Source organism: Centrocercus urophasianus, unplaced genomic scaffold (genome assembly GCF_019232065.1).
Source record: "Centrocercus urophasianus isolate 14NV4802_14NV808 unplaced genomic scaffold, USGS_Curo_1.0 seq_11, whole genome shotgun sequence".
Classification (NCBI taxonomy): domain Eukaryota; kingdom Metazoa; phylum Chordata; class Aves; order Galliformes; family Phasianidae; genus Centrocercus; species Centrocercus urophasianus.
Window position 1 is genome coordinate 32,205,821 of NW_024884253.1, and position 15,181 is coordinate 32,221,001.

Genomic DNA, 15,181 nt, shown 5'->3' on the forward strand with positions numbered 1-15,181 from the left:
AACATTGCATAGCAGTTTTAAGGCAGGTTTGCATTCGGTTGAAATGGACTAAAATGCAACAAAATTTTTAACAACTCAAGTTCATACACACGGAGTTCTTTCTTTCTAATTATTGATCACTGTCATGGTTCCTGGACTGATGGCTGCTCTGATACAATCATAGGCACTGATCTAAAATCCTATCCTGCTGCTATCTCATTTTATTGATACGACACAAAACTTTACTTCTGACTCAGAAGTGCTATTTTTCAGATTCATTCTTTTCATCCTAACCATTTGCAAGTTGTTACAGTCGTTAACAAAGAAAGATAAATGTTTATGATGAGATGGAATGACCAGAGTATCACAGAACTGCCCAATCTCTGTCCTGCAGGGCTCTTCTCATCCATCCCCTGCCCCTCTGCCTCATATCATCTCCAGTGACTGCCCCTTGTCTCTAGCTCTTTCTTGTTTAGGACACCATCTGAGAAGACTAATGCTGATTTATGAACTTTTTCATGGTTTTAAATCTGTTGGACTTGACTGACAGAAACAAATGTCACATTCCAAACTGCTTTGCAAAGAAACAGATTTGCTCAGGTTCTCAGAACCCACAGATTTGGTTTATCTGCTCCGGAATTTTCTTTCATAAGCATTATTTTTGAATTGCCTCTTTATTCAAGCCTTGACTGATAACTTCTACTCTACCAGTGGTCTATAAGCACATTTAATCACATATGCCTGACTGGAATTGGTGTTGTTTGTATAAGCAGCAAAGAAGCTACTGCTCTGTGAACATTCCTGGCATAATAGAGTCAGACCACTCATTCTTCAGTAGGTTTTACAAAAGAAATTCCTGGGTGCAGCCAAGCACTTCTTCAACACTGGGAGGAACCAGCCAAGCAGGTCTTGAAGCCACAGCTCCTTCCAATTGTTTTCTAGCCTCTCTAGCAGCTGCTTATCCATTGTAATTCCTGAATTGATCCTGTCATTGCAGTTCAGGGAATCAGAAATATGGGGCAAAAAGATCAGTTGGCTGTAAATCTGATCATTTGCAGCTCCAAATGCAAATGCTGAAAAAGACTTCAGAGAACAAAAGTCCATCTGAAAATGCAGTAAGAACGCATTGCAGCTTAAATGAAGCCATTTCTGCCCTGCAGAAGGGCAGAATAAGCTCAGTAGCCAGGGCTTTGCTCATTTTACTTTGGATATATTACAAACATCTTGTACTTACACAATCAGATGCTTTAGTCAATTTTAATCTAACTCACACAGTAGTCAGATACGCACACAAAGTTTCAGATACAGATGGACCATCATGGGGTTATACATCAATATATCAGAACAAGGGTCTATAAAACTACTTTCCAGGCTCAGAAGGAAAGTACTGTTCCAAGAAAACTTTAGTAAGAGATTGAAGACAAAAGCAGAGAGCCCAGGTATAACAAGTACGCACATGAGTTCACATATGATACAGGAAGCCTGGACTTTCTGAGGTGGGAGAAATCTGCTTTCCTTTTAACTGATGAGGAACCTTGAGTCCAAGATCAACAAAGTCATCGCCCAGCTCCCATTGCTTCAGTAGGAGCAGGACCAGCCCAGGGCTCATTACTCCAGTTCTCACTCAGTGCAGCAGCAACTACAGAATGAACCAAGCCATAAATAGTTTAATAAGAAACAAAAGAGAGTTTGGGTTGCTTTGTTTGTTGTTGCTTTTTTTATGAGTCTGCTAAAGGATGCTTCACATCTTTCAAATCTTAGCCCATTGGCATCTGTACTTGTGGGAACAGGCATTCAATTAGCAAATAGTTGTGCCATGTGTTTTACTCAGTGACTCTCTTGAGGAACAACCAACAAGTTCTTTTATGCAGTGTGGTGTCCTGGGTAAAATTATATCAGTGTGAATGGAATAGCAAGATCTTTACTGTGTTATACTTTCAGAAATACCTTAAAACGCAAGACCTCAAGACTCAGTAAAAGACCTCTCAGTAAAAGACTGTTCCCAGTCTTTTACTGCCTGTATTATGACTGCTGCAATTCAGTGAATCAATCTCGATTTATTATTCTTAGCAGCCTCACTCAAAAGCAAATAAATACTGAAAAGTTAGAGCCAATTAAATGTCTAGTGTGCTAAAACAGAAACTTAAATTACTTTGCACCAGCATCCAGGACTACCCTGTAAGTCCTTCTAGAAAGCATAAAGAATCTCTTGCTTGTTTGTTGCATATAAAGGGAAGCCGAAGGAGATTTGCAGTCAGGACTGTCAGTAAAGTTCCTTAATTGGCAGGGGCATGTGGGCATGAAATAATTCTTGATCCTGAAAATATCCGTAAGGGTGACTACATTTACAGAGGAGTAGTTGCAGTCTTTTCAGGTGAACTAGAGCACAATTATAATTATCTGCCTACATCAGATTCAACAGGACTCATTCTCCTTTCATTCATTCTTTGCAAGTATACCAGAAGAAGTTTAAAATGTCATTCTGTCGCACACCGTATATGTCCATGTGTATTCACATGTGCGTGACTCCATTTCTTATGTGTTATGTGATCAAGCTTTGATAGTAAGACTTCTGACAACATTTGTGAAGCTAGAGCAGTTTCCACTTCTATTCTCTATTTTCTACTATGGTATTTTAACTGAAAATGTATCTAATGAGTTTCAGCACTGTTTAGGGTGTTTACGTCTATACATACGGATGCGAATGCAAAACTTATACACCCTGACAGCATTAATACTTGCATTACTGACTGTAAATTCCCTTTCACAGGAGGATCAGAAGTTGAAAGCCATGTGAGCTGGTGGCATCATAACAGGAATTGTATTCTGAACCTTACATTTGACAACAGTTGTCGAAAGAATCTAGAAGTAGATTCCATAGTGATGTTAAGGTCTGCTTTGGCACCTGTTTTGCTCTGTACAACTTAATAAGTACAATAACTGTAGTTGCTATGTAATAAAAGTGTAACAAAATTGCTATCTTTATGAGGTACAACAGAGATAAATCATGTAAACACTTTTATCCAAATAGTAGATGTGAATTACGGCAATTACCGTAGTTAGTTTCAATGACATGCATCAGTCAGCTTTTCTGATCTACACATGATAACAAATCAGTTGAGAGCACCAGGCATTGTCCTTACATACTAAATGAAAGAAGGAACTAAGAAAATTTTTAAGAATTATGAACAAGTAGTGAAGAAAACTGGAGGCAACTGCCCAGGAAAATGGCTTTAAATACAAAGCATTAGGTTTTTTTTATTTTACTATCCACTACTTTCTATTATACTAAGTTCTGTGATCTGAAGAAGTCGGGGAGTTCTTTCAGTGACTTAAAGGGAAAAAAGGAATGTGGGATTAATGCAGTCATGTTTGTGGGGAAGAATAAGGGGACTGCTTTCTTCTCTGGTTCCCCTTCCACAGACACAGAAGTAGTTGGAGGGAAACATGGAATTAGTAATGAAAAAGCTCCCTGCTCTGGTTTCTGTCTCAGCAGAGCAGTGAAGATTTGTACACTATTTATGACAGATAGGATTACAGTGAGAAAATATTTGTCTTATTGGAAAATTATTTGCATAATTTTTAGTTCTGTAAGAAATTCTGAATTCTCTTAGCTCAGCACCCAAATCTTCTACAAATATTTGTCCCCTTTGCTGGTGTTGACTTTTCTTTGTTATGCTGAGCTAAAGATGTGGCTAATGGGTTCAGGGCTGCTGCAGTTTGGAAGTTGTCCAGATAAAAGCTAATACATTTACACTGTTGAGCTATCCTTAACACCTCAGGTTAAAAAGAAACTACCTATATGAAACCCAAGGAGCATTGTCTTTCCTTAGCATAAAATGAATCCTTGGGACTTCTATGGGATGAGTAACATTGGAAAAAGGATATGAAGTTAATAAAGAGTACCTACTATGTAGTCACAGTTAATAATGTGTCGTATTTTCTTTGTTAAATAAATCAGTAACTATTTAAAAACCTCTGGGAATAGGTTTCTCTCTATATGCTTTCACAAATGTTCATAGAAGGTGACACTCACGCCTCCAATGAGATTCTGGGAAAGAGCGTTCAGTGGGCATCTGCAGAGTCACCACTGAGCCTGAGAACGAGCACTCAGAGTCACACTGAGTGAAGCAGCAGGTTCCAAGTCTGATCCTGCTGAAAATCCCCACCTGCGCAGGATTGAAACCTCCAACTCTCTAAGTGCAACTCATGACAGATAGGAGAGGACTTGGAAACAAGACTGTTGGAAGGTCCCAGTCAAATGAAATGAGAATATTTAGGGTTGAAGACATACTCTAACTTGCATCTCTTCTTCTCTAGTCTCAAGATGCCAGGTAAATTTTGATGTTCAAATATTTGGCTGCATGTTCAGACAGTTCAGTAGGCTTTCTGCATCTGCTTGTTCTGGTAGTTGAAGAATCTTCTCAGGACCCAGCAAATCCCACCACCCATGAGAAAATACATGTCTGTAAGCACTAGCTGGTACACATCCAAAATACTACGTAATAGGTAATGCATAATGTGTGGAGACAACAACGTACTGTCATAGATAGTTCAAGAACAGAAGAACACCATTTGCTAGCCATATGCTAACACAGAATTGAAATACGAGGCACTCTTGATGGAGGAATGATGCTGAAAGAAGAGTGATGACTGCAATAGAGGCCTTAGTACCCACTGGGGATGCAATGACGAGGTCTCCTAAAACTGACAGTAAGTAAAAGATGATTGGATATGCTCAGTTCTGACATACCTGCTTTTCAATCCATCTTCTGTGTGTCTTGTTTTCATGCATGGTCTCCATGCCATGTCAAGGACAAGTTGGAAGTTGTAACATAAATAAAATGTCTGTTGGAGAAATGTGTTTCTTGATATATGCTTTACAGAACAAAAGCAATTGAAGTGGTGCTCTGAATAGCACAGGTAACATCTCCCAGATGAGTGCTCAATACTTTGTTTACATTGCAAAGCATACGAAGGGAGAGTCAGATGAAAGCAAACTGTCCTAATAGGGAACTGGGTCAAAGAGGAGTGGCTTGCATTCTAAAAATGGGATGTTTTTGTCTCACTTCCAGGACAATGTTAGTAATGAAATATTGTTTTCACCACCAGATTCAGGCATGCAGTGCACTGCTGATTTCATCAATTAAGTAACTGGTTCTGGTTTTTATATTCCCTTGTAGCCAGTAATCTGAAGGACAGCTAGAATACCTCAGAAATGAAAAAGCTCCATGATGCTATGAGCAATGGTGTGAATAGTTGTTGGCTTATCCCCTCCATGATAGTGAAGAAATCCAACAAAATGAGTCCTGAGTAACTATCAAGAACACAGACAAGTTTCAGGTGTATCTCAATTGTCTTTTTTTTCTTAATATTTGTAATTTTTATTTCCAGATTTGTATGTGTAGATATCAGGAAACACTTCAGTTGCATTTAGTTTGCATATGAAAATGTGTTGCTATTTTTATAAAGATGGTTCACACATAGCTGATTGATAGACTATTACTCCAAGAGCAATGGGGTTTTTACCCTCTGTGCTATGTGCTTTTAAGAAAAAATCTTAGAATCTTAGAAAATCTCAAATATACAGTCCTAATTACCATGTTTAAGATAAACTTTATTGAATTAAGAGGGAAATTCACTGAATGACTATAATTAATCAAAATAGAAATGATGGATAGACTAACAAACATAAGCTGTTAGCACAGTGAGAGGATCTTTATTTATAAGTTACATTTAGCACCATTTAATTCATGAGTTCAGTTTCTACTGACCATCTGCCATAGCTGCTGTCAGCTTCACCAGCCTCAAGAATTTTGCCAGTCCTGGTTTTGGACTGCAAAAGATGCTGCGCCCACCTGGCAAGATCGCATAGATCTATAGACCATATTGCACCAGCATGAAGAAGAGTGAGGTTTTGGAAGGAATAGAAGAGGCTGCTGCTGTGTTTCAATCTTTTCCTTACAATGTAGTGGACATTTAATTGCATTAAACAGGGCTGAAGATGCTCCTGCTTGAGAGGCAGTATCAGGTCAGATGCCTTCTTGACAGAATATTCTTACTACCACCTGAGACATGGCTGGAACTAACTCTCTCTTGCAGGAGTTTACTCTCTTCTCCAAGTTTTGTAGCAAGACCAGGCAAGATGTGCTAAATATTTCATGTTCTGGGCTAAAATTTCCAAGTGCATTTCATATTTTTCAACAGAAGAAAGTAAAACCTTAGGTATGTTCAAGTGTAGATTCCACAGTAACTGTGCTGTCAGTTAGTAACTAGCATGTTTTTTAAAAGATTGTGAACATTTCACTGTATCAATCCTGTCATTTTGTCACTTTCTTTAAAATTACTGAGTAGATCACAGTTTCCTTCAGAACACTGACGGCTTTATGTTACTGAGCTCTGATCTATTTATTATCAAGAATAAAATGGGCACACTTTGCAAACAACACTGGTATATGTGATACTTTCTACCTCTCCTGAGTGTTCACATCTTTTAGTGCTCTAGTGAACACATAAAACACTTTGTAAAACAAATTTAAAAAACGATCCTGGACTCCACAAGAAGAAATACAAAGGGAACATACAGTAGTCTGTTGAGGTGCAAGAATTTGGAGGTGGATTTTGTTTTGAGCCATTTGAGGAGGCATTGAGTCCCTGAAGTCATTTTTTTTTCCCATTGGAGAATCTACCATGAGAATTCTGGCAAGCTGGAGGCAATCTTTCCTCAAAACTTGCTCCATTCCCCACAGATGTTCAGCAGAACCAGTTAATATGATTTTATTGTCTATATTATGCCAAGAGTGTTTGCCTGCATAGCTTCAAGTGTCCCATCTCCTGGATTTCCCCACCTACACTGAATACATATGAATTACAGGTTGGTTCCTGCACTACAGGTGGACTTGTGGCAGCCCAGCAGCACCTTCCACATCTCTGAAGGTACGGTCATCGATGTGCATGTGCCACAGAACACGTCCCGAAGTCTGCTACCTTACCTCCAGCAAGCCAACATCCACTACACGTAAGCCTGTGCTTCACTTTCTGTGCATCTCTGCAGAGATTTGGCCTCCCAGGCAGATCTACCACACCAAGTACGCTTGAAAATATGTTCTACATAGCAACTAGACTGGCAGGCAGATAGACATTGCCAAGAAAACAACCATTTTAATGGAAGAACAGAAAATCTCCCACGGGAAGGCAGTTTTAATTAAATGTCCTCCTTTGGAGTCAAGCTTATGTGTTTTCAAAGTATAGGAAATCACATCTGTGATTGAGAACGGGTAATTACTAATTTTGCAGTCTGCTTTGCCTTTCCCTGTGTTCAGCAGGAGCCAGGCTTGTTTACAGTGTGCTGTAAATGAGGAGGTAAGCATTCATGAATTATAGAGGAACATACCAGTTCTGTCATATAACACTCCATTCCTAGTGACCCATTTCAAGTCATATGGAATAAATACGTGTTCAGGATCACACATCATTTACAGTGTTTCTTAAAAGCATTCGAGACTGTTTTTAAAGTGTACTTGTCAAACGTATTTATCAATTTGATACACTAGACACGAGTGATGATCTTGTCATTAAAGCCTTTTCAAGTGCAGTGCGGAAGTACACGGGTACTCAACTGATGAGTTATTTGTATTCACACCAGCATTTGCTGAATATAGCCCTACATGAGGCTATTTATACTTATTTCTCATTGAGAATGGCACAAAGCTTATTGTATGTTATATGCGCTGGTATCAGAATTACATTTTTATTACACCCCCAGTCTCTTAATAATTCGTCATTTTAAAAATACGAACACAGACATAAGGTAATTATTTACACAGGCCCAGTAGCTGAAGGTCAGAGTTACTTTCATGTGGGTTTTACACTGCTTCAGGGTTGTTTACATTTAAAAAAGGAGATAATGGTTTCTGTAATTGTTTTCCTGTGCTTATAACAAGAAGCCCCTTAATTATGGTGCTCCAGCAGCTGCATTCACATCTGTTCCTGCTCACAGTAAACCCCCATAAATGATATGACAGAAGGACAACTACTATGTGTCAAAAATACCCATCGTACTTGGAGAACTTTATGTAGGTTGCAAAAGGGAGCATGAAAAGGTAAGAACTACTAGAGCTAGGGGTCTTGGCAGTTTAGCTGAAATTGTATTATGTTACAAACACAGGAATTACACTACTTTCACTTTCTAAAGGGCCTCTGTGACACTTGGTGCACATGAGGTATGTGCCCTTGAGGAAGCTGGGCAGCATTTTGCTAGGGTCAGACTGTATCTTTGCTCTTCCCCTTCATCTCCCTGCTGCCCATTTGAAGACATTTGCTTGTTTCCAGACATTGGATGCGCAGCTTCAATCCCTGCAAAGTCCTGGATGCTGTGCATGTGCTCGTCCTGACATGACCCCTGATATCTGTGCCTCAGTGAGACCTGGGAGGATTTGTCAGGAGAGGAGCAGCAGGTGTAGGCTGAGGCTGGAGGCAGGCTGCTGGGGTGGACAGCCAGTGCCTAAAGACAGGAAGCATTAAGCAGATCTAATAATGAAGAGGATGAACAGCCTTGGCCTGAAAGACAGGCCGTCTGTCCCAGTGCTTGACTCTATGACAACAGGGTGAAATAGGATGAGAGATAATGGCCTCAAGTTGCTCCAGGGTAGATTCAGGTTGGATATTAAGAAAAAATGAGGCATTGGAACAGGCTGCCCACGGTGGTGGTCTTGGTGTTCAAGAACCATGTAGATGTGGCACTGAGGGTCATGGTTAGTGGTATGGTGGTGATAAGTTGATGGTTGCTCTAGACGATCTTAGTGGTCTTTTCCAACCTTAATATTCTACAATTCTATGAACAAGATGGCTATAAATAAGGCAGGTATCAGGTGAACATTTGCAGCACCGAGTTGTCTAAATTTTTAGTTCTCTGACATTTAGGTTGTGTTCAATTCTCAGGAAATTAAGAACCTCTGGATGTTGTAAGTACACAGTACACAATTGTTTTAAAGTAAATAAAGACTATTTGGAGTACAGACACACAGACATTTGGGAGCTGTGAAATTGAATCTAGCATTGTAAAAGCAAATAGAGCTCGATCCTGGCAAGTGCTGACATTAATTGGAAGTCAGCACAGCAGGCGAGCATTGCTTTAACATATTAGATGTTCTAATGATTTGAATAAAACCACTGCTTTAATCTAATTACAAGTTCTAGTGTTTTACCAGACTGGTCTTGTAAGTGTATGGCAGTTAGTAAGTCAAAACTGTAAGTCCTTAGTTTGCTTAATAAAAATGATGTAGAACAGTGTAATTCCTGATTATGTAGTTATTTCCCTGTGACATTTTAAGAATGTCAATAACCTTTGCTTTGTATGCAGATAGAAACCTACACTAGATATTAGGAAGAAATTCTTTATTGTGAGAGCAGTGAGACACTGGAGCAGGTTGCCCAGTGAGGTTGTGCATGGCCCATCCCTGGAAGCATTCAAGGCCAGGCTGGATGGGACTTTGAGCAAGCTGGTCTAGAGGGAGGTTTCCCTGACTGTAGCAGGGGATTAAAGGAGATTTTAAAGGACCCTTCCAACCCAAACCATTCTATGATTCTATGATTTGATTGTCTTTGAGGATCTGCTATGCTGTTTATTTTGGAGCTAATTGAGTGCAGGTTCTTTCCATCTCTTTCTGATCATAGAACTAACGCCTATAAGATTTTAAAAGGCCAGGTGTGAGCATCATTTTACAGGAACGATGAATAAGTGGTATAGCAATCACACACTGCCATGCTCTAGGAGTTCATTCCAAAGGTCGTGGTAATGCCAGCAGTGCCCTCAATTTTACAGATACCACTGTTGCTGTTAATGACAGTATTCCCAGCTTCTGCTGCTGTGTGACAGACAATCCACCCTCTATTTTTAGATATTTTCTATACTATACTTTTAGATGTGCATCATTATTTAGTTTTGCAATAAAACAGGAAAATGTTCAGCCTTCACTCTTAAAGCAAAGACCCTCCCACTAATTATGCAGGTGTATTTGCATATTTGTTACACTAACTTAATGCTGTTCCATGTTTTTCACAAGTTATTTTGAAATAACTGGCAGACCACTATTGCAAAGTAGATAAATGCAAACAACAAACCATATTTAAGACCCTTTCTTTGCTGTCATTTGTTGCAATTCGCAGAATAATGCTGTCAAAGTCTCCATTTTTGCCTCTGCAACTTACAGGTATATGTAGTGTTTCATCCTGGTGCAACGCTCATGAGAAAATGTATGCATGTTTTATTCTAAGCCTGAAAATATGATTTTATGGTTTTCAAATCTAAGTTTGAAGACACATAGTTACATATAACTAGATTATAAAAGATGACAACAAATGCTGATCCATGAACAAATGAAAGTGGCTTCTTCTTCACAGTGGCTGCATTATTTACATCATTCTGCTTTTTTCTCTTAAGAAGTTCATTGTGTTTTTTGAAGGCACTGTTACAATTCAAAGCAAGAAGGCTATTTATGTGACAGCATATATTCAAATAAGCCTGAAGCACTGTAGTGTCATGATATAACAGATGAGGTAGCATCAGGGTGTTTTAGCTCCTGTGTATTTCTTCTAAATGTTACTGTTTTTCTGCTTTAGAGTGTGTGTTCTACTGGCTGCTCAGAATAAGCTCTATCTTTTATTTCACCTAGGATTCTCATATCAGATCTACAGAAAGCAATAGAAAACCAAACAGAACAGAGGGCATCTAGGCATCGAAGGTCTCTACCTGCATATAACTATGAAGTATATCATTCCCTGGAAGAAGTACGTGGAAATTCATATTGCACCTCGTATCTGCTACACCTCTGTCTTCAATGAGGCTGAAGTTTCACTCTCTGTAGAAGCAATAGTTGCTTGGCTATCTTCAAAAGTGTGCTAAATGCCTCTTCAGAAATAGGTGCCTTCTTAAAATACATGTGTATATTGTTATGTATTTGTACTCAAGGCATATATTTACATGTAACTGTCTCTGACAGCTTCTGAGTTTTGATTTTAAAATAGACTTTTTAATGCCCTGTCCCCGGAGATATTCAAGGCAAGGTTGGATCAGGCCCTGGGCAACCTGGTAGCTGTGCACGTCCCTGTTCATTCAGGGGAGTAGGACTAGATGACCTTTAAAGGTCCCTTTCAACGTTAAGGATTCTATGACTCTATGATTCTGATGGATTAAGAGAGTTCAGTAAGCAACTGCTCTCACTGAGTTAAGTAAGCAATATGAGCAAATGTTGAAGTATTTGCATGAGGCATCCAAAGCCTTAAAAACATTTCAATACAAACTCATGTATAAGATGCCAGCCTGAAAGATAGCTGGTAAGTAATCTATTGATTTTGGTGTATTCACGCAGTTTCAGCATGCACCAAAATTAAGATGCTGAACTGAGCACACAGCTGCTGTGCCTCAGTGAAATCTGGTGCTTGTGAAACACTAATAATGCTGACTCCCACAGGTGCTCCTTGCTTACTGAATCTGTTTACCATCCCGTGTCTTGGCGAGCGGACGTGGGCCTCCTTCCATCTATTCTTTATATTTAATGGGAGCACCTGATCAGCTTCATCCCCAGATTCTTGGTGAACAGCTAATGCATTCCAATACTAAAATGGGGAGAAAAAGAAAAGGAAAAAAAAAAGCGTACAGGCTGCTTTTAGCCTCTGGCAATATAAATATGGGAGCCCAATTGTAATTCAAGTATGAAAACAAAAATAAAACAACTAAGGCAAAAATAAAAACTACAAGAAAATCCAAAAAGATTCTGAGGACTGAGGACTGGGAGCTGAGGTTGGTTAATGAGTTACAGCTACTTCCCATGATGTGCAAAGATTGAAGCAACAATTTTACTTCTGTATTTGCAGATCGAGGAATGGATGTATTATCTGAATAAAACTCATTCAGATCTTGTTCATATGTTCTCTGTTGGAAAATCCTATGAAGGAAGACCGCTGTTTGTACTTAAGGTAAAGATTAAGTGCTTGTTAATCAGGCTACTTTCCGTGATCAGTGGCAGATGGTTACTTATATCAGGTGTACCAGAGATGCAATTTACCAGGGTTTCCTAAAGGATGAGTTGCCAAGTCCTAAGTGTATCTCTGAACTTGGCCTTAAATGAACCAAAAAAAAAAATTGTTTTAGGCTGGAAAATCAAAAGCCCTGTCCTATTCACTTGGATTGATATGCATGCACCTAGCACACAGCAGGTACCATTAGCAGGGTTTGGATTTAAGGAAGCTGGAAAGTTTTGTGGCCATTCTGTAAAGCAGTTATGCCAGAGAGGGACCCCAGAGGGTTCTGGATCCCTTCTCAGCACATGCCACACACACACCTGGTTTGGCTATTGACAAAAGTCCAGGACTGTGTGCTTTCAACTCAAAATATTAGGATGACAGAATGACAAGGTGTTAACACAGTACTAAACAAGTTACTTTCAATATAATTTTTATCCACTGTTGAAGAGTTCCTAAAATTTGTTTCTCCATTAAGGTGTTCCTGCAGCATTGTTTCTCCTCAGCCTGTTCCATGTGATAGTTAAGAATTTCCTTCCTTGATAAAGAATAGATCTCACTTTTCCTGTAATGTTTTGCTTGTTTGTTTGTTTTTCCATAGATCAGGTTCACTATCTTGGCCATACCTGCATATCATCAATAGTCTGTTATCTTCATATTACTGTGTCTCACTAATGTCATAAGATCTATTGATATGTCTGTGAATATTCAAACTTCAAGCTAGGTAAAAGATCACGACCTTACAAGAAAGCTGTCTGGATAGACTGCGGGATTCATGCAAGAGAGTGGATTGGCCCTGCCTTTTGCCAGTGGTTCGTGAAAGAAGTAAGTGTTTTAAATGATTTAGAGCCATGCAGTCCTTCAGTTCAATGAACACTGCTTATTTGCTATAGCCAATGCAGCTTATTTGCTATAGCCAATGCAGCAAAGTACCAGTATGAACCATAGCTATTACTTTACTGCTATTTTTTTTTGTTGTTGTTTTTAATTAGTATTTGTGGAACACGAGGTGGTTGGTAAATTAAGCTGATAGTGACAGCCAGGCACAGTTGGGCACAGGACAAAAATATGCCAGACGTACATTGGCAGAGATGTGAAGCAGGATTTTATTGCAAGACCTAAAAATGTAATTCTGGTAATTGTCCAGGTAAATCAGTGCCAGCATACTGACTCAAATGAGTTCAGCAATCCTATTGCTTTAAGGACTGAAATAAATAAATAAATAAATAAATTCTCTTTTGCGTAATTCTATAGGAATAGGGAGCTAAAATTGTATACAAATGTCACCTAAATTTTCTCTGACTATCATGTCATTCCTCCAGTGTTTCTTTGATTCTGTGTTATCAGATTTATACTCCTTTTCTCTTTCATATCTAAAATCTAACCTTCATATCCATCCCCATGCCATTTTTCAAATGCTCAGGGAAATCAAAGCACTTGCAATTTTGCATTCCACTCATGCGATGTTCTTTATGTATTTATTTAACATTGACTCTTAATCTCTTCTGATTTGGGATTCATTTCAGCTGCATGATATGTTTGCAGGATTTTGACATTTTGCCTTAGCCAAAAAAATTTTGCTGAAGATAATATAAGCTGCATAGTGTAGACTATTCTGTAATGAAATTTACAGAAGTCAAATAGGGCTTCAAAAACAAACAAACAAAACAAACAAACAAAAAAAAACCAGCAGATGTAATTTGAGTATTTTTGCATACAGTTTTTTTTATACAAAATATGTGATGCAGAGTCTTTATTTGCAAGGTCCTTTCTACAAACACAATTCTCACTTCTTTCACTTTCTCTCTCACTCACCTCACTTCTCTTTCACCTTTCCGCTGTTCCACAATTCTGACTTAAAGTATCTGCCTTTATTTTCTGGGATGTCTTCGTTCAGCAAAAAATCCTGACCCTGTAAGTTACTTCTTGAGATTAAACTTCTTTATCATGAATACTCTAGGATCATAGAAAAGAATCATAAAAAGCCTTGGTTGAAGGGACCTCGGAGATCATCTGGTCCAACCTCACATCCTAATGAATTGAGACTGGGTCTTTACTACAAAGATAGCTAAGATGATCTTACTACCAGAAATCACAGCAGCAGCATGCATAGCAAGTATTGAAATAACAAGGCCACTATAATTTAGGCTGCTGGTGCATGGACGGGCTAAACCAAATCCAGAAGCTGCTTTCCAAAGTTGTATGCAATGATAATGTGTCTTCTTATTAGGACTGTTGTTATTGTGAGGGTGAACAAACTTGCAAGTATTTCTGAGCAGCTCTCCTTCCCAGGAGAACAGGTTGCAGGAAAGCAAGGAGAGGTTTGGAACAGACAGACATTTGTGGGAAAGCCTTCTGCTCGAGTACATCTTCCTTATGGGGATTTTAACATAAAGTACTACAATGTGACAGTCAGGTAAAAATTGTGAGATTTCTCTGTAGAGCTTATGGAAGAATATGGCCTGTGCATGTGTATATGGCAAACCTTCTGGCTGTTATTTGAGATTTTCAGAGAGTAGCTTGCTAGTAGGAATATTTCACTAACTGTATAAAGGCATTTTCCTAGATTAAAGAAAGATTTTACAGAACTGAAGAGTTACTTGAGACTACAAGAATGTACAGTTTTGCACATCTTGGTCATGCATTGCCTTTTTTCACCAATGACAGACATTTTCTTCTTTTGTTAGAGCAATATTTCGATCCAGCATCTGGATTAAGAATTGTTAGAACAATATTGCAATCCAGCATCTGAATAAGAACTGTGCTTGTAGATTCATTGTATTAAAGTGGCAGGGAGGGTGGAAGGGACAAGAAAATTAGATTGCTAACGTTAGGATAATGCTTTTCTCAAATGGATTAGGCATTTTGAGAATGAACTCTGGGAAAACTGAAGGACTCTTTGTGCTTCAGACTCTGTAATTCTGTTTCTCTGGCAAACTCCCTCCCATAAGCATCTCAGCAGCCCAGCAGCACTTTCCATCTTCCCTTGTGCCTATGTGCAGTTCTGAGAAAGGGCAGTCCTCTTGGAAACCAGTTTTTCCAGGCATATCTGTTGACTCTAAGGAATAGCAATATGAGCTCATTGATTTAAGGCAAGCAAAAGGAGAAATTGGATTTATGTGATGTTAGATTTTTTTCTAGCAGGAGCAGCGTATATGTGTCCCTTTTCTGTGCAGGCAAT

At 38.9% G+C, this 15,181-nt stretch overlaps 1 protein-coding gene across 1 annotated transcript in view; it reads left to right on the forward strand.

Annotated features, from left to right (window-relative positions):
* Positions 1 to 15,181, forward strand: part of CPA6 (carboxypeptidase A6) — a 49,819-nt gene that overhangs the window by 12,546 nt on the left and 22,092 nt on the right. The window contains 4 exon segments of the mRNA XM_042835436.1: positions 6,873 to 6,997; positions 10,653 to 10,767; positions 11,854 to 11,955; positions 12,721 to 12,825. Coding sequence (XP_042691370.1) covers positions 6,873 to 6,997; positions 10,653 to 10,767; positions 11,854 to 11,955; positions 12,721 to 12,825 — 447 coding nt within the window.